Here is a 16704-nt window from a genome sequence, read left to right as displayed (position 1 = left end):
ACGCAGAAGCGCGGGCAGGGCCGGGAGAGAAGTTCGGAAATCACAGGAATCTCTGGCGCGTTCTTCCGCTCCATCACCGTTCTTCCATGGCCTGCATTTGGTGCAAGGACGGTCCATGCTCGAAGGAACTTCCCCCGCTCTTCACGTCCACTCTGTGCCGCGGGAGAAGCATCTCCCACGCGCGTCCGTGACCCTGGAGGCCGCGTGGCCTCGGCCACAGGCTCCGAGCCGCTCGCTGGACCCTGACACGCTGGCCGGACGCGGGGGCGTTGCCTGGCAACGGGGCAGCGACGGGATTGGCCGCGCTCGCTCCCGTGACCGCCCCGGAAGTGGCGCGCCCGGCCCCGCCCCCGCCGAGGCGGAAGTGGAGCCACCTGCCACCGCCCGCTTCCCGGCCGCCCCTCAGCCGCACCTCAACTCCGCCGCGCCTCGGCCCATGGCCGCCTACCCGTACCGCCCGGGCCCTGGCGCCGGCCCTGCCGCGGGCGCCGCTTTGCCGGACCAGAGCTTCCTGTGGAACGTCTTCCAGAGGTGCGGCCGGCCGGGCGGGCGGGCGCCGGCAGGCCTCCCCTTCCCTCGGTGTCAGCCCCGGGCCTTCCCCGTCCTGCCCTTCGGCCCACAGTTCGGCCTCCCTCGTGGCACCCTGGCCCCCCGGCCTGCTCCGTCCCCTCAGCTTTGACCTCCTCTCCGCCCCTGGGCACTTCCCGGAGCGCAGAGCGGCCGCCCGGAGGCTCGGCCTCCGTCCTTCTCCCCCAAGAGCAGGGCCTTTGCTCAGGGGCGAGGGTCTCCCGGGGACGCTTATTCACTTAGGGGAGCAGAAACGCGGGCTCGCCGCAGCTGCCTCGGCCACCAGACGGGAAGCCAGGCCCTGGCTGTGCGCAGGGGACGTCACCGCAGTGTCTTCGGTACCCGGTCGTCCTTCCAGCGAGTTGGCGCCCCATGCTAGAGTGATTCAGGGTCAGGGAGTGACTTAGTTGTCTAAGAGAACCTTTTCCTCTTTGTGAAAAGGACACGATCTGGGTGGAATTCAGACAGGCTGTGGGAGAAAGGCTTGAGAGAAAGGGAGAAGCAGCTTGGCCTTCAGCAGGGGGACCTCAGACAGTGAAGGAGACAGGCTTGCTTATTCCCCAGCGGACTATGGGAGTGAGATAGTCTAGCAGCCAAAGGGAAAGAAGCAGGGAAATTAATTTAGATTGACAGGAGAGTTAAACCTTGGTTCTGGTCCTGTATTGCTTTTCCTGCACTTTGAATCGCCAGTTTAACTGATCTTAATTTTGTAGGGTTGATAAGGACAGGAGCGGTGTGATATCTGACAACGAGCTTCAGCAAGCACTGTCCAATGGTGAGTGCACCCGGCCATCTGGACTCGGAACTGCAGGCCTGACCACCTGTAGTAAATAACTTCTTTCCTGGATTTCTTTTCCAAATCATTAAGACTTAATCCCTGGCCTGTGGAGGGCTTTCCTGGGTGTCCAGTCAGTGCTTCTCTGAGTCCTTGCTGAGCTTGGGGGGCAGCTGCATGGAGGTCACAGGGAAAGCCTGAGAGTTGGAGGCTGGGGTGTGGGCTTCAGGAGCACAGGGAGCCTGGCTTTGTACAGCAGACGGTCCTCTGCTTTATTGAAGGCTGTTGAATTTCTCTGGTAACTGCATCTTGTGACTTCCGGGGAGGGGCACCAGGGTCCCACTGACACCGAAGAGGAAGTAACTGGGAATGCTGGTGGCCCTGCAGCCAGATCTTGGGGCTCAGGCTTTTCAGTGGATGAATGCTAGTCATCCAGACTGGGGCGAGAGGATCCCAGCACTTTGTGCCAGTTCTGGGGGCACACTTTGGAGTCACCTTTTTGCTGGTCTCAGTGTGATTAATCCATTGACGTGGACACCTTACTTCAGTAAATACCTGACTGTGTTGCCCTTCTTTTGATCTGTCAGACACCACTGTCTTTTTCTGGTCCTTAGATTTGTGTCTTCCAGAGGGGTGCCATTTAAATCCGAAGAGGGATTGATTTTAAGAGGTAATGACAGTGCTGAAAGGCTCACCTTACCAGTGGGAGCAGGCTGGGGTTGTGGGAGGTGGACGGTGCCTCCCAGGCCTGCGTATGGGCCAGAAGGGAGGCGAGCCTCCACTGTGGGTACTCCTCTGTTGCTATTGGTGAGGGGTTGGTATTTACAGGATCATACAGGTAATACTGTCTCTAGAGGATGTCAGGCTTGACAGTTCAGCTGGTTGTTAAAGCAAATGGTTCTGTTGGAACACAGCCTTGAAGCAGGAGCCTGCTGGAGAGGGAGCGTGTTTAACCCAGCCACTGAGTGTGTATCAGGGCCTGCTCCGGTGATCCTGTGGAGTCAGTTTTCTTGATTTGCCCTGAGGGATTCCTCGGCTTCTATTGGGGCTGGGTAAGAGCTTACTGGTAGTCACTGAGCCCAGAGGGAGGTAGGGACTCCCTCCCCCCACCTGCCGTGGCTGCCTCTCTCCTCCCTGGGGGTGTGCTGGTTTTTGTGTGGAGCAACTTGTGATGGTTGTTCTACCTGTTTTGTGTGTATCTTATAAACTGTGACTTTTTTTTAACCAATCATATTTTCCTCTTCAAATTAGCTGCTAAAATTTTTAAATTTCTAGCTCACCAGTGCTGCAAGCTGAGAATTTTAAGAGGTGAATTTTACTGATAGTCGGGGACCCCTTACTTTCTTAGGCTTTTGTCCTCCCATCCTGCATAACCAGAGTTTGCTTTGTTTTGCTGTGCTGTGAATATCTTTGTAGATTCAGTTAGGCTTTTTCTGCAGGAAGTCTGGTTATGAATGGGTGCCGATCGCTCGTCCTTTCTCAGCCCCAGAGTAGAGGTAGGTCGTACACTGGAATCAAGGTGTGTGCCTGCATAGCTAGGTGCTCCCCCCACACCTGGTGCCGTCCCGCCTGCCTCCTCCCGTTGGCTCCCTGAAGGCGCAGGCTGGCTGTGGCTCCCACCCCAACTGAGCGGGCTCCGCTCCTCCTGCCAGGACACCCGCCATTGCTCCGGAGCTGGGCGGCTCCTGTCTCTGCACCCACGGCTCCTCCCTTTTCTTGGGTGCTGCCTGTTTGCTCCTCTCATTCTGCTGGAGTTGTTTCTGCAGCTGTCTCTGGCTCCTAGCGGAAGCTCCAGCCGGTCTCTCATTTCCGGTTGTGTCGTGTTTCCCGGCCTCAGTCACTGAGGATGGACACAAGTCAGTTCTCTTCCTGCTCCTCGAATTCCCAGAGTTGTTAACATTGGAGTTATTTTGACTTTCAGTTTTCTCCCCGGAATGGACCTCTGTTTTCATATTCCTAAGTTGCTTCAGTTGGGTCTGACTCTTTGTGACCCCATGGACAGCAGCCCACCAGGCTCCTCTGTCCATGGGATTCTCCAGGCAAGAATACTGGAGAGGGTTGCCATTTCCTTCTCCAGGGGATCTTCCCAACCCAGGGATGGAACCTGCATCTCTTGGGTCTGTTGCATTGGCAGGCGGGTTCTTTACCAGTAGTGCCACCTGGAAAGCCTGTTTTCATATTAGGACTAGAATATTAAGTTATTTCAGGAAATTAGTTTATTACTGGTGGAAAAACTGAAGGCACAAAATAGCATAATTTCTCTCTTCTGTTAGCTGTGTGCCTCTGAGGCGCTGTTAAAATCAGATGAAACCACCGCTGAAGGAGTCCTTGTGGGCCCTGCACACCAAGTCCCTTATGTCTTCTTTCCCTGGGGGAACTTTCCCATGGCTGCTCTCAGGGAGGTGTGGTTAAGAGGTGTGAAGAGATGCAGGACTGTCTTGCCGTCTGAAATAACACAGCACAAACCATCTTCAGTCAGGTACTTTTTAAAAAAGTTTTTACTTCCACATTGTTACTTAGAATTATTGGAAATTAAATTTGCTCAAGCCCCTTTTTTTGTGCTTCTCTAGGTTTGCAGTAACATAACATTGGTATACTTGGAGAAGGCATTTTTCAAATTGGACTTTATTTATTTATGGCTGTTCTGGGTCTCCGTTGCTGCAGAGGATTCTTTGTGGTTGCGGTGAATGGGGTCGCTCTAGTTACGGTGCCCCAGCTTCTCACTGTGGCGCCTCCTGTCGAGGAGCATGGGCTCTGGCGTGCAGTAGCCATGGAGCATGCGCTTAGTTGCTCCGTGCTTTGAGGGATCTTCCTGGGTCAGGGATGGAACCTGTGTCTTCTGCACTGGCAGGTGGATTCCTTACCATGAGCCACCCGGGTAGCCCTAGTTGGACTTTAAATAATAGGTCATATAATACATTCTTTTTGAGGTGTTTTTATCAAAATGGACTTCAGCTCTCCTAGAGACCCGGCAGTCGTGGCTCTTTGAGGCTGTAGGTGAAGGTGACTGGTGGGGTACGGAATTCCTGATCCAGAAGAGCCACCAGGGTCCTGGCAGAGTCCATGTGAGCCTGCAGGGTGCGCCCAGCTTGCCTGCATGGCTCCTGCCTCCCCCAGAAGGGCTGGGCAGCGGCTCTGATGCGGTGAAGAGGAAGGGGACGGCGGTGGTGCTGTGAAAGGCCCGCTCGTCCACTGATTGCATGTGGCTGCAGGGTGCAGGACGACTCCACCCGTGCACCTCTCGCTGCAATCCAAGTCTGCTAACAGGATGCAGTTTCTAGAAAAAAAACTCTCTGGAGAGCAAAAAGAATATATTATCACAGAGCAGAGTGGCGTTTTTCTCCTTTAAGAAAGGGTCCAATATAAATTTGTTAAAATCATCTGTACTCCTGAGGGTTACAGGCAAAACACTTGAGCGCCCAGTGTGACCCCCGTCCCCGACCCACCGCCGTGGAGCTGTGGCCCTTTCATGTTCAAATTATGGGTGGAAAGAGTTATGTGTCCTCAGTGTACATGGAGATTCTGTGTGTGTTTCTGTTTTCTTTGGTTCTTTCAGATCAGACTGAGGCAAGACTTAGAGGAACAGAGACCATATATTTCTAAGTAGAAGTCTGACAGGAAATCTTTCTCAGGCTGGTGGCTGTGACATTCCTAGACGCGTTGGTTACCGAGGGAAGCGGGTGGGAATGTTTGAAATTGGGGTTGGCCCTGAAAGCCATGTGAGGGTCACTTGTGCCGAAGGGACTCTTCCTGCTCAGTGTGTCCTGGGCACCCGGCAGGCTCTGTTAGGCCTGCTTCTCCGTGTCGCAGTGCATTTTCTTACAGAGGTTGTAGGTCTTCAGGCTGACGCTCTGGTGTGTGTAACAGCTAGCGTTACTGAAGTGTTGAGTGCAGAATCACTAGGGGCTGTCAAGCTTTGTCGTTCAGTCTGAGACCACAGGACCTGGCACTCAACAGAGTCCATTCACTGTTGGGGTTGTCATTACCCCTTGGTTTCCGTGGAGAGTCGGCCCAGTTTGGGTGACAGGAAGGGCCAGTTAAGGGACCAGGAGCCTGCCTCTGCCTCCCGAACTGGCCAGCCTGCGGGTCTCCTGTCTCCATGCCCAGCTCGGCCCAGGGTGGCCTCTGCTGTCCCCAGCTTCCCGTCCTCCAGCTCTGCCAACTGGAGCTCCGATCCACCCACCCTCTGCCTCCACAGGGGCCTGGCCCTTACCTCACAAAGTGCCTGTGTTTGCAGCATCGTTTAACTGTTTTACTCAAGTCACTTGTGTTTAAAATTCATTTGCCGACGTGACCAGGATGCCCTCCTCACAATCGGGATGAGCAGTGGGTGCGGCCTCTTCCAGTCTATGGAATCGCCGCGGCCGCACCCAGGCCCCCAGCGGGCAGTCCCTGAGGACTCCTGGTGTGGACACAGCCGGCATCAGAGCTGAGAAAGGCAGGAAGAGTCCAGCAGCTGCATTTGGTCCCTCGGGCTCCTGGTCCAGGGTGGGTTGTATCCTGTGGAAACAGCGGCCAGTGTGTGAGCAGCTGGGACGTCAGAAACCTTCTGTGCACAGACGGCGCCTCCTCTCGGCCCCTCTGTGTATGACTCCTTTGTGGCCTGGTTTTAGTGAGCTGACCTTCCCCAGAACCTTCATATCCACCTACCCACTCTCCCTCTGACCCCGAAGAAGCCAAAGATGCCTGCCCAGCGCGCAGGGGCCCTGGCTGCAGGCCTGGCTCAGGAAGAAGGGACGGTTTCACGAGTGTCGGGGCCCCAAGGGGCCGGTGGGGTGACTTCGGGGCTCAGGGCGGCTTCCCCGGCAAAGCCCCGTACAGACTGAGGAGAAGTAGGGGTGGGGTGAAGGTGGGGCCACATGGGGTATCGGGGGTGTGTGGGGGCCAACTGGGCATGCTCAGAGCCCAGGGGTGCTGCCCTGCGTGGGGTCGGGAGGGGCCTGTGCCCCCAGAGCTGAAGCAGTCTGTACACAGGAGGGGAGGTGGGGTGTTACTATACAAGGGGGGATGGGGGGACACGGCACATAAAAAATGTTTACCCTGGTTTTAGTCAGCATAGATCACTCTGAAAACAGATCCTTGGGCACAGAGTTACCTGGTGAACGTTCCATCATCACAGCTTATGAAGGGTTCTAAATTACCAAATCTGTCAGAGTGAACAGTTCCCTTCATAACAAATGTTTGGTAAGATCCCACTCCTGTTCTGAAATGAATCATGGAATGATGCATCCTTTTCACAGTTTCAGAGAAGATAGTGTGGTGCCAGCCTGTTACTTTAGGAGGAGCACGTAAGCCTGTCTTCACGCTGTACTTTCCCGAGCACTCCGGCAGTTTCGCTCACCTCATGTGCAGCCACTGTGGACGCGTGGACAACCCTGGTCCTGCAGCGGTGGTGCCCCTGGGCGTGGGGTTTTCTGAAGTGCAGTTGTGACACTCCTAGTGGGGCTAAGCGCCCTCTTCTCAGCTCACCTGGTGCTGTGGGCCTGGGAAGTTCAGTGAGTGGTAAGATGGCCATCTCTAGTTATAACGTGAGGAGGGCGAGCTGCCAGGCGCAGGTCATGAGCAGCTGTGAACGTGTGGCTGGACCAGAGTGACTCTCAGGCAGCGTAGACAGGACCCTGGCTGACCATCGTCCAGGGGCAGCCTCCCCGCTGAGATCCGTGGCTCTCAGGTCTTGATGTTGACAGCTACTCACTTTCTCTGGCTTCTGGGGTTACAGACGGGATTCAGAGATTTTGTTCTGTCTTAACTCCTAATGTTTGTTTCAGGCACCTGGACTCCGTTTAATCCAGTGACTGTCCGATCAATCATATGTAAGTATGGGCAACCCTGTCGGGCCTGCGCTTCCGGCTGATTCTCTTCTGGGTGTCCCGCCCGCCCCACCATCCCTGAGCCTTCGCTCAGCATTCGCTGTGCGCCCCACCCTCATTTCTGCACACGTTTCCGTTCCCCCCGGGTTGCGCGGCTGTGACTGGAAGAAGCAGCTGAGTTGTCACGTGACGAGTCACTCAGCTGGAGTGACTTCTGTGCACACCAGGAGCACTTCGGTTTCCTGAAGAGGCAGATGGCACACTACGTTTTGGTAGCAGTGTCTCAGGCTGAGATTTCCTACAGGCGTCTCTGTCCACATTGCATGCAGTTGTATGTAAATGTAGTTACAAGTTCTTACTTGGACCTGGAATGAGGCTGATTTTTTAAAAATGAAAGGTGGGTCTTGCTTAAAAAAAAACCCAAAAGCCAGTAGTATTTTTCTCATTGGAATGGGCCTCCCTGACCGAGCCCTCTAAAGAGCTCCTCCTCGGGGACACGGATCCTCTGGGGGAGGGACAGGCAGCTCCAGAAACCAGACCTGAGCCTGGAGGGTTGGGGTAGGCCCCTTGACCCCTCTGCACCCCGGTTCCTTCCCGAGAGCGGGCGTGCCCAGCTTTTGAGGAACATCCTTTGGTGTAAATCATTCTTATTGTGAATCTATCAGGGTGTTCGGCTTGCACATCCCTCTTCACAGCTGCCTCACGCCTGCCTGGCTAATTTAGGGCTGGTGTCACCACAGCCCCTCGGGACCTGCTGGCCGAGCTCCGGGCTGGTCCTGGAGGAACCCAGCCTGCAGAGCTGTGGGTGTGCCTCTGCCCTGGTTCCTGCTGAGCCGTGCCCTTTCGCTTCAGCCATGTTTGACAGAGAGAACAAGGCCGGCGTGAACTTCAGTGAGTTCACTGGCGTCTGGAAGTACATCACGGACTGGCAGAATGTCTTCCGCACATACGACAGGGACAACTCGGGCATGATCGACAAGAACGAGCTCAAGCAAGCCCTCTCAGGTTTCGGTAAAACACTTGTCTTGACTGCGTAGCTATTTCATTTTGGAGCCAAGGGCCATATGGTGTATCTTGTTGCTTTGTTCAGCTTAATCATTTGAAAGTAGCCTATGTGAAATTTTTGTTTACATTGCAGTTGTACATTTTTGATGTTTCTTTATCATACAGGCTTATATTTGACTTGGGGGCTTTTATGCGGTTTTCCATCCAAAATGAGATAAGGGCTATGCAGTAGTTTTCTTTTGTGAAGTGGTGTCGCAGGCACACTGAGAATGTGGCTTTCAAAAAGTTTAAAGTGAACAAGTCAAGATAAAACAGCTTACGTATATAAAGCACCTTCTGTTCCCTGACATGAGAATACACGGACCAATGATAAAATGCTCACAAAGACGAGCCCGTGGGTTGCATGGAGTGCAGGCGTGAGCACGGAAGCCCGCATTCTCAGGTGTGTGCAGCCTGTGTGCTTGCTGTGCCGTGAGCAGTGCTCCTGTGGTACCTTCCAGAGCAGTCAGTAGGCCTGGTCTTGGGGCCCACGTGGGCCTGCGGGGAGCTCAGGGTTCGTGAGGAGGGACGCAGTCATCGCACCAGAATTCTGGTTTGACGGGCGTAAATCCCCCGGCCCTGTGTTCTCTGGGCCCTTCTGTTAGAGTCCAGTGTATTTTATTCTGGCTGTTTCTGGTTTTAATAACAAAGTACATTTTGGTCCTTGTGGTTATCGCTGTGCTTCTTCCCCACCCTTCTTCCTCCGCGTTTGTCCTTTATGGGTGTCTTCTCCTCTTTGTCTCTTTTGCTTTAGAGGCTGTGAGACCCCACAGAAGTTTGTATCGCCACCAGGCGCAGGTCAGGATTTGGGCAGGATGTCGGCCCTGGGTTCTCTGGATTGGAACTTGGAATGTGGCTGACCTTGCTGTGCCAGTAGGTGGGGGGCTGAGCATTAGGGGCGTCCCTCAGAGAGCAGTCCTGGGCAGGAGGGAGCTGGAGGCCTGGCTGACTGGAACCTGGACCCTCTGAATTAGTTTCCAGGCTGGTGATCTCAGCACCGACCATAGTGTTTCTAACCTTGTCAGGCCTGGAGCCCGCTTTTTCTTAGTGCCAGCAACCGTCATTTCCTGGACTCGGGTTGGAAACGCTGAGGTTGACCAGCCGGTCTCTGGCTCTCGGGCCTGCAAGTCCCAGTCAGATCCAGGAGGTCAGACGCTGATAGGCTTCATGGTACGGGGCGGAGCCAGGAGCCTCCCTGACCTTCAGCTTTTCCTGGAGAAAGGACCGACTCCGCTGCAGCATTTCTTCAGTTACGCCACAGGGTTCCTTCCTGCCCTTGGTCCTCCGTTTCTCAGGACTCCTCTGGCTCCTCGTCTCCCACCCGAGGTGACTTGTCAACCTTTTGCCGGTTACTTGTTAGTGACAAAGAATTTGCCCTGGGAGTGAAATTTCCTCTTTGGTTTCTAAGAACAAGTGTCTGTCAGTCAAGCTGGAGCTGCATTGCAGCTCAGCAGACGCGTGAGGGAGTCAGGGTGGCTGAAGCCCTAAGGTGCCCTCTGATCTCTCACCCCCCTACATGGAGTCTCAGGCTGACCCTGGCAGGGCTGTGTGACCCTGAATGGCCCACCTGCTGGATTTGAGGGTCCATCTGTTCATCTTTTAGGCTTTTATTCCTATTATGTGCTCCATAATAGGAATAAAAGAGCCTCTTGATAAAGGTGAAAGAGGAGAATAAAAAAGCTGACTTAAAACTCAACATTCAGAAACCTAAGATCATGGCATGTGGTCCCATCACTTCATGGCAAATAGATGGGGAAACTATAGAAACAGTGCAGACTTTATTTCCTTGGGCTCCAAAATCACTCTAGATGGTGACTGCAGCCATGAAATTAAAAGCTGCTTGCTCTTTGGAAGAAAAGCAATGAGCAACCTAGACAGTGTATTTAAAAGCAGAGACATCACTTTACCAACAAAGGTCCGTCTAGTTAAAGCTCTGGTTTTTCCAGTAGTCATGCATGGATGTGAGAGTTGGACCATAAAGAAAGCTAAGTACCCAAGAATTGGTGCTTTTGAACTGTGGTGTTGGAGAAGACTCTTGAGAGTCCCTTGGACAGCAAGGAGATTAAACCAGTCAATCCTAAAGGAAATCAAGCCTGGATATCCATTGGAAGGACTGATGCTGAAGCTGAAGCTCCAATAGTTTGGCCACCTGATGCGAAGAGCTGACTCATTGGAAAAGACCCTGATGCTGGGAATGATTGAAGGCAGGAGGAGAAGGGGATGACAGAGGATGAGATGGTTGGATGGCATCACCGACTCGATGGACATGGGTTTGAGCAAACTCCGGGAGTTGGTGAAGGACAGGGAGGCCTGGCGTGCTGCAGTCCACAGGGTCGCAAAGAGTCGGATGCGACTGAGTGACTGAACAGCATGTTTTGCATGCCAGGTACAGAGACCAGAAAGTAACAAGGTGTGTAAGGCAAGGCCACACACTCCACTCGTGGGGGACAAACAGTCCTGTTGTCCCTGACAAAGGCAGGCTCCCCACCACAAGCACCCGTCCAGCACTCCCGCCCAAGCCCTGCACCCAGACCCTGGCAGCCTGAAGCCAGTGTGGTTTGAGGGGACATCGCACGGGGGCAGTGAGCCTCTGCTCACTCGTCGCCCTCGTCGGCTGCTTTCCCTCTTGTGCTGCGCCTGCTCTGTCCCTTTTAATGCAGCGGAGCCCAAGCCCTGACACCCACACACCCACTCTGCGTCCCGGAGCCCGGGCCATCAGCCACCCTGCCCAGGTCAACAGGGTCTTTACAGTCAGGTTGACCAAGTTACGGCCCTGACAGGGCCACGGCAGCCCCCACCCCTCTCTGTGCCATTTGCCCTGTCTGTCCTCTGCCATAGTTTCTAACTGGCATCCGCTTTTCTTCCTAGCACTGCGAGTGGGTGCTGGGTGGCCACTGGAGGCAGCAGGCCGCCTCGCTAGCTCTTGGGGAAGGAGGGCTAGTTCCCTCCGCTGAGAGTGCAGCCTTGGGGGAGGGGGCGTTCTGGGAGGACGTGCATGACACCCAATGAGGTGGCCAGCCCCTCCTGCTGGCCACAGGACACACAGTGGTCTTCACCTGCCTCACTGGCCGAGAACAGGCTGCTGAGTTGGGTCCACATGTGGGACCCGGAGGGCGGAGCCGGCCTAGCAGCTCATCGGGCCCAGTGGCACCTGCCTGGTTCCACGAGCCCCGCTCTCCATGATGCTGTGTCCCTGTGGCCATCTCACCGGCCTTCCCCAGCCTGGCCTCTGTCTGGCCACAGGCTGTGCCAGGTGTAGGAGGGTCCTGTCTGCTGCTCAGCTGCAGGGTGGGGGCCTGGATTAGTTATGGATGTGAGGAGCTCACTGACCACTCTGGAAGGTACAGTCACGTGTGTGCATGCTTGACTTTTTCAGTAAAGTGATGACGCGCTTATAGAGGTAATTAACTGTGACATTCACTCAGATAATAGGTGTACATATCCTTGCAAAGATTCTAGCGAGACTGAAAAGTGGTAAAAATATCTTGTACCTGGATGTTGTCTCCTGAATAAGTAAGGAAGCCACGGTCAAACAGGTGGTGAGACTGGGGGCGGGGAGGGGAGGGCTGAGAGAGCCAGGGCATCCCTGCTGCCCTGCTGGGGGCCAGGCCGATCGCGCATTGGAGGGGGAGTCAAGGCACCAGGATGGCCCTTCCGGAGCTCCATCGGATCCCGCGCCCTCATACCTTGATGTCTTGATGCCAGTGAGCAACCAGCTGATGCAGGGGAGGGACCATCAGTTAACTTCCTGTCCTTAAGTTTACACTTTGTCTCCTTGGGAGCCTTAGTGAGCTTTTATTTTGCAAAGCATTCTCTAGCAGCGAATAATCCAGGACAGCTGAGTTATTCACAACTTCACCGCTAGCTTGTTAACAATGAAGTAAAATTTACCAATGAAGGCTTTTAAGAAGGCTGACATTCCAGAAGCCCCTGCAGGGCGACTGTAGCACTGGAGTTGGTGTGAATGAGTGATTCCGTGGTCCCTCCAGGAGGGCACCTCCGTGGGGCCAAGGGCACAGTGCAGAGACTCTGCGGAGCTCTCAGCGCCTTGCCGTGTGCTTGCCCCCGGGCCTGCCTGGGGGGCCCACGTTGTGTGCCTGGGGGTTGGGTGGGGGAGACTGGGTTCTGGTGCGGGTGTGGGGTTGACTCTGCCTGCCTCCCTGCAGGGTACCGGCTCTCTGACCAGTTTCATGACATCCTCATTCGGAAGTTCGACCGACAAGGCCGGGGGCAGATCGCCTTCGACGACTTCATCCAGGGCTGCATCGTGTTGCAGGTACCGCCGCCGGAAGGCCCGGGGTGGTGGGCAGTGGGCGCCCGAGGCCCCGCGCTTGGGCAGTTGAAGCGAGTCAGACGCATAAGACTGGCTCTAGAAGCTACAGAAGTGAGTGTGCTTCCTGGAGAAGTAACTAGTTCTCCTGATAAATGGAGGTGTAGACAGCGTGTCCCTCCTCCACTGGAAACCCTGAGAGCCGTCCATTTGGAAGGGATCCAGCAGGCGGTTCACATGAATACCTGGTGGTGTGTTGTGTTTCTTCCTGAGAATTGGAGACGGTTCTGTCGTGAGGCTTGCTCTGCACCCTTCACGGGAGGCTTGCTCCCCAGCGAGAGTCGGGAGCAGTGCCTGGCGCTGCTGATCGCAGTGCCCACTGCCTTGCAGGCCCCTCTGAGCTGGCTCCTCCTGCGGTCCCTCGGCTTCACCCAGGAGGAACCAGGCGCGGGCATGCCCCCCGAGGGTGGGGGTGGCAGCACTTGACCCCCCTGGCTGTTCCCACACAGGCCCTGCTCCTGTCTCCAGGTGGGGGCCAAGTTCCTTAGATTTCAGCTTTAGAAAACACAGTGAATTGGTGTAAACCTTTTCTTTATTGTGAGAAGTCTCAACAATAATAATAGTGAAGACAACCCTGTGCCCATTATTTAGAGTCAGCAGTTACCAACTCACAGCCAAGTCCATATAATACTCCACTCGCTCATAATTCTGACACAGTTCCATTTATGGGAAGCAAATGTGTTTTCCAGAAGTATTTCAGTAGAACCCGGCCCTGAAAGACACCCTTGCTGTTTACATCCAAACCATTTTGTTGTCAAATTTTGTTGTCTTTAGAATCTGCAGAGAAGATTCTAAAATCAGGCATAGAAATAATATAGAAATGGAGAAGGCAATGGCAACCCACTCCAGTACTCTTGCCTGGAAAATCCCAAGGGTGGAAGAGCCTGGTAGGCTGCAGTCCATGGAGTCGCGAAGAGTCGGACACGACTGAGCGACTTCACTTTCCCTTTTCACTTTCATGCATTGGAAAAGGAAATGGCGACCCACTCCAGTATTCTTGCATGGAGAATCCCAGGGACAGCAGAGCCTGGTGGGCTGCCGCCTATGGGGTCGCACAGAGTCGGACACGACTGAGCGACTTAGCAGCAGCAGCAGAATTTGCAGAGAGGTGTGCAGGGCACGCGGTGTCAGTGGAACTGGTAACTTGGGGGGCACTCTCAGGGCTCTCCTTGTCGCAGTGATGGTTGAATGACTGAGCTCTCCCTGACCTGCTGTCCTGATTTCTTTCCTGGGGAATCTGAGCCTGCCAGGCCCTGTGCTTCAGTGACTCATTGGAATGCCAGCTGTCTCCCTCTCAGGGTCTGGTGAGGTGAGATTACAGGGCTTCCCTGGTGGCTCAGACAGTAAGAATCTGCCTGCAATGCTGGAGACTCAGGTTCGATCCCTGGGTTGGGAAGATCCCCTGGAGGAGGGCATGGCAACCCATGCCAGTATTCTTGCCTAGAGAATCCTGTGAACAGAGGAGACTGGCAGGCTACAGTCCACGGGGTCACAAGGAGTCAGATACTACTGAGCGACCAAAACTTTCACTTTTATGCTGTCAGAATACGTTAGGAATAGGTGTGGTGTAGAAATTTCACCAGGATCTGTGGGGTTAGGATTTTCACTTGAGGTTGTGTCCCCTAAGTAACCAGCTGACCCTTATGTCCGCATAAGCAAAGGTCATCCTATGTCGCTTTCAGCCCCTGGAGTCCCCACTGCCTGCAGACGGAGCACAGACCGCGGGCCGCCCGCGGCCTGTCACTGTCTGGGCCTGGTGCCCCTGCCTCCACCCCCTGGAGAAGGAACCCAAACTCTGCACAGACACGGGGGTCAGAAAGGAAAGGCTCAGCTGCAGACCATCTGCAGAAAGTCCTCAGGAGCCCTCAGAGGTCTTCTTCCATCTGCCCCTTTCGAGAAAGAAAAAGCCTTATTGAAAGTTGTTTTTATATGAAGCAATGTGAAAAGTGGTAGAAATCTTCAAGCGCAAAGAAAGGGAAATGATGCCATGCCCTCCCAGCAGAGGGCACTGCTGCTGTGGTTTCTGTGGTCTGTGTCACACCAGGGTTGGCCACATAGGAAGCTCCAGTTCACCCCCGCTGACCGTCACCTGTGTCAGCCTGTTGACTGTTGGCCATCGACCTGCCCAGCTCAGGGCAGAGAGGGCTGGAACTGGAGCCGGGAGCGGGAGGCTCAGCTCACGGGCCAGGCTGCAGCCTTGCTCGGCCCTGGGGCAGGTGGACAGGCCAAGGTCTTGATGAGCCTGGGCACTGTCTTCTCCAGTCTGGGCTCTTCCGAACCCATGGTGCTTTCCAGCTTCTGTCATTCAGGGCAGCACTGACCTAGCTGCCCCAGTCTGTGTTGTCCAGTGGCTAGACTTGTGAACAGACTGAGGGGGAGCCCTGGGGGCTGGTCAGCCAGGAGGAGATGGGGAGGGTGGGCATCAAGGCGAGGGCCTGGGCTGGCACAGGAGACCCCACCCTTCTTGGGGCATCAAGGCAAGGGCTTGGGCTGCACAGGAGACCCCGCCCTTCTGGCTCTACAGCCAGGCCTCCCCCGGGGGGCCCCACTGGGGGTTGGTTTCCCTTCGTTCTGAGCAGCCTGTCACCAGAACAGGGGTGAGCCTTCAGGGAAGGCCCCGGGAGAACGGTCTTATGATGGCAAAGGAGGACCCGGGCACATCACCCACTGTGGGGAAACCTTGTTCTGGGGCCAGAGGTTCTGCCAGGACCCGGGGCTGTGGCCCACACACTGGGCTCCCCCCATCGTCCGTTGTCCTGCCTGATCCCCCATCTTGTGAGCGGACCGGCCTGCCCTGTGGGTGGTCAGGGACACCTGCCCTGCGTCCCTGCACTGGGGGTGTGGGACGTGGAGACAGGGACTCTTCTGAAATTGGGTTCCTGAATGTCTGTTTACCAGTACATTGTGTTCCTTCTGTTGGTGAGTGTCAGGTCTAAATACCTGCTGTTTCTTCTCAGAGGTTGACAGATATATTCAGACGCTACGATACAGACCAGGACGGCTGGATCCAAGTGTCATATGAACAGTATCTGTCCATGGTCTTCAGCATCGTATGACCCTGCCTTTCTGCAAATACCAGCATGACTTATGGGAAAAAAGACTGAAAATGCCAAATCTCGTACCTTTAATGAAACAAGCACCAACGTAGTTAGATACAGTTCTTTCTTTAGATTTTGTATAACTATTATTTGGGGACCCAACTGTATATATGTGGATAAGCTAGTTAACGTTTCCCAGTTGTAACAATAGTTCTATCTTTCCTCAGATACAGACGTTTGATACGAGGCTGTTAATTGTGCCATGAGGTAACATGTAATAATGTTTCAGGTATTCTGCTTGCAAAAAACTTATCATGTGCTTTTTCAGATAGCTCTAGTTCTAGAGTAGAAATACTTTATTAGCCAATGGGAACTTTAAATAATATGGAACTTGCACAGAAGGCCACTCATGTGCCTTACTTTTTAAAGGGGGTTTACTGTATTCACTTGAACGTGCAGCGTAAGCAATAAAGCACACGGATCCTTGTGCCTGTCCGTCTCAGCTGCGCTCACCTGGAGCTCCGAGGGGTCTGGCAGCCTGGGGTGTCCCCTGGCCCTGGTCATGGGAATCCCAAGATTTGTCCATCCTCTGTGACAGGAGTTGCTTTACATTTGGTAAAACTTCTTTGGAAATACAGATCCAAATTTGATTTGGAAAGGAGTGGTTTTTCTTCCACTTACTAATGATGTGCCTCTGCCCTCTGATGGGCTTGATCAGAGTTTGTCATGCGTGAAGGTGTGCAGGGGGTGCACCAGCCCTTCCCCGTGCGCTTGGTGCCCAGCCGGCCCAGGCTCCCTCCACTGCCCCCAGACTCGCCTCGGGCTCCTGTGCCCGTCTCCTTTAAAACGTGCCTCCCTAAACCAGGATTCGGGGTGGGCCTCTGGGCGGTGTCAGCGACCCATAAATGGATCTGGGGTGCCAGAAACTGGGGGTCCATTTTGGGGGACCTGTGCTGGTAGGAGATCGGAGCCTGGGGGACTGTGGATTTTATCTGCAGTGTGATTACGAGGAACGTCATTGAACACAGTACTTGGGGTTGAGGTAAAGAATCTATGGGGTTCCGACTGGCCTTGTGAGCTCATGGACGAAGGTCCAAGGGGTTCTCTGAGGATTCCACGCCTTTACCCTTCATGGATCTC

The 16704-nt window shown here is 54.5% G+C and overlaps 1 protein-coding gene across 4 annotated transcripts; it reads left to right on the top strand.

The window, feature by feature from the left end:
• Positions 1-356: 356 nt before the first annotated feature.
• On the top strand, positions 357-16222 carry PDCD6 (programmed cell death 6). 4 transcript variants are annotated; one of them, XM_027520124.1, is made up of 8 exons: positions 421-531; positions 1281-1342; positions 3616-3821; positions 3913-4025; positions 7111-7155; positions 8005-8163; positions 12363-12472; positions 15484-16222. In XM_027520124.1, the coding sequence occupies exons 6-8, from the start codon at positions 8007-8009 to the stop codon at positions 15580-15582; spliced, it is 366 nt and encodes a 121-aa protein (XP_027375925.1). In that variant the 5' UTR covers positions 421-531; positions 1281-1342; positions 3616-3821; positions 3913-4025; positions 7111-7155; positions 8005-8006; the 3' UTR covers positions 15583-16222. The 4 variants fall into 4 exon arrangements, with proteins under 4 accessions (XP_027375922.1, XP_027375924.1, XP_027375923.1 ...); XM_027520121.1 differs by lacking the exons at positions 3616-3821; positions 3913-4025 and having other exon boundaries at positions 357-531; XM_027520122.1 differs by lacking the exons at positions 3616-3821; positions 3913-4025 and having other exon boundaries at positions 363-531; positions 8005-8157.
• The last annotated feature ends 482 nt before the right edge of the window (positions 16223-16704 follow it).

This window comes from Bos indicus x Bos taurus, chromosome 20, assembly GCF_003369695.1.
Source record: "Bos indicus x Bos taurus breed Angus x Brahman F1 hybrid chromosome 20, Bos_hybrid_MaternalHap_v2.0, whole genome shotgun sequence".
In the NCBI taxonomy this organism is placed as follows: domain Eukaryota; kingdom Metazoa; phylum Chordata; class Mammalia; order Artiodactyla; family Bovidae; genus Bos; species Bos indicus x Bos taurus.
The sequence above is the reverse complement of the archived record's forward strand: the minus strand, read 5'-3'. Positions and strand labels throughout refer to the sequence as shown.

Coding starts and splice junctions, on each gene's coding strand:
- PDCD6 (XM_027520121.1), top strand. CDS start 437: ATGGCCGCCTACCCGTACCGCCCGGGCCCTGGCGCCGGCCCTGCCGCG. Junction 1,343..7,110: donor TCAGCAAGCACTGTCCAATG/GTGAGTGCACCC, acceptor TGTTTGTTTCAG/GCACCTGGACTCCGTTTAAT. Junction 8,164..12,362: donor GCAAGCCCTCTCAGGTTTCG/GTAAAACACTTG, acceptor GCCTCCCTGCAG/GGTACCGGCTCTCTGACCAG.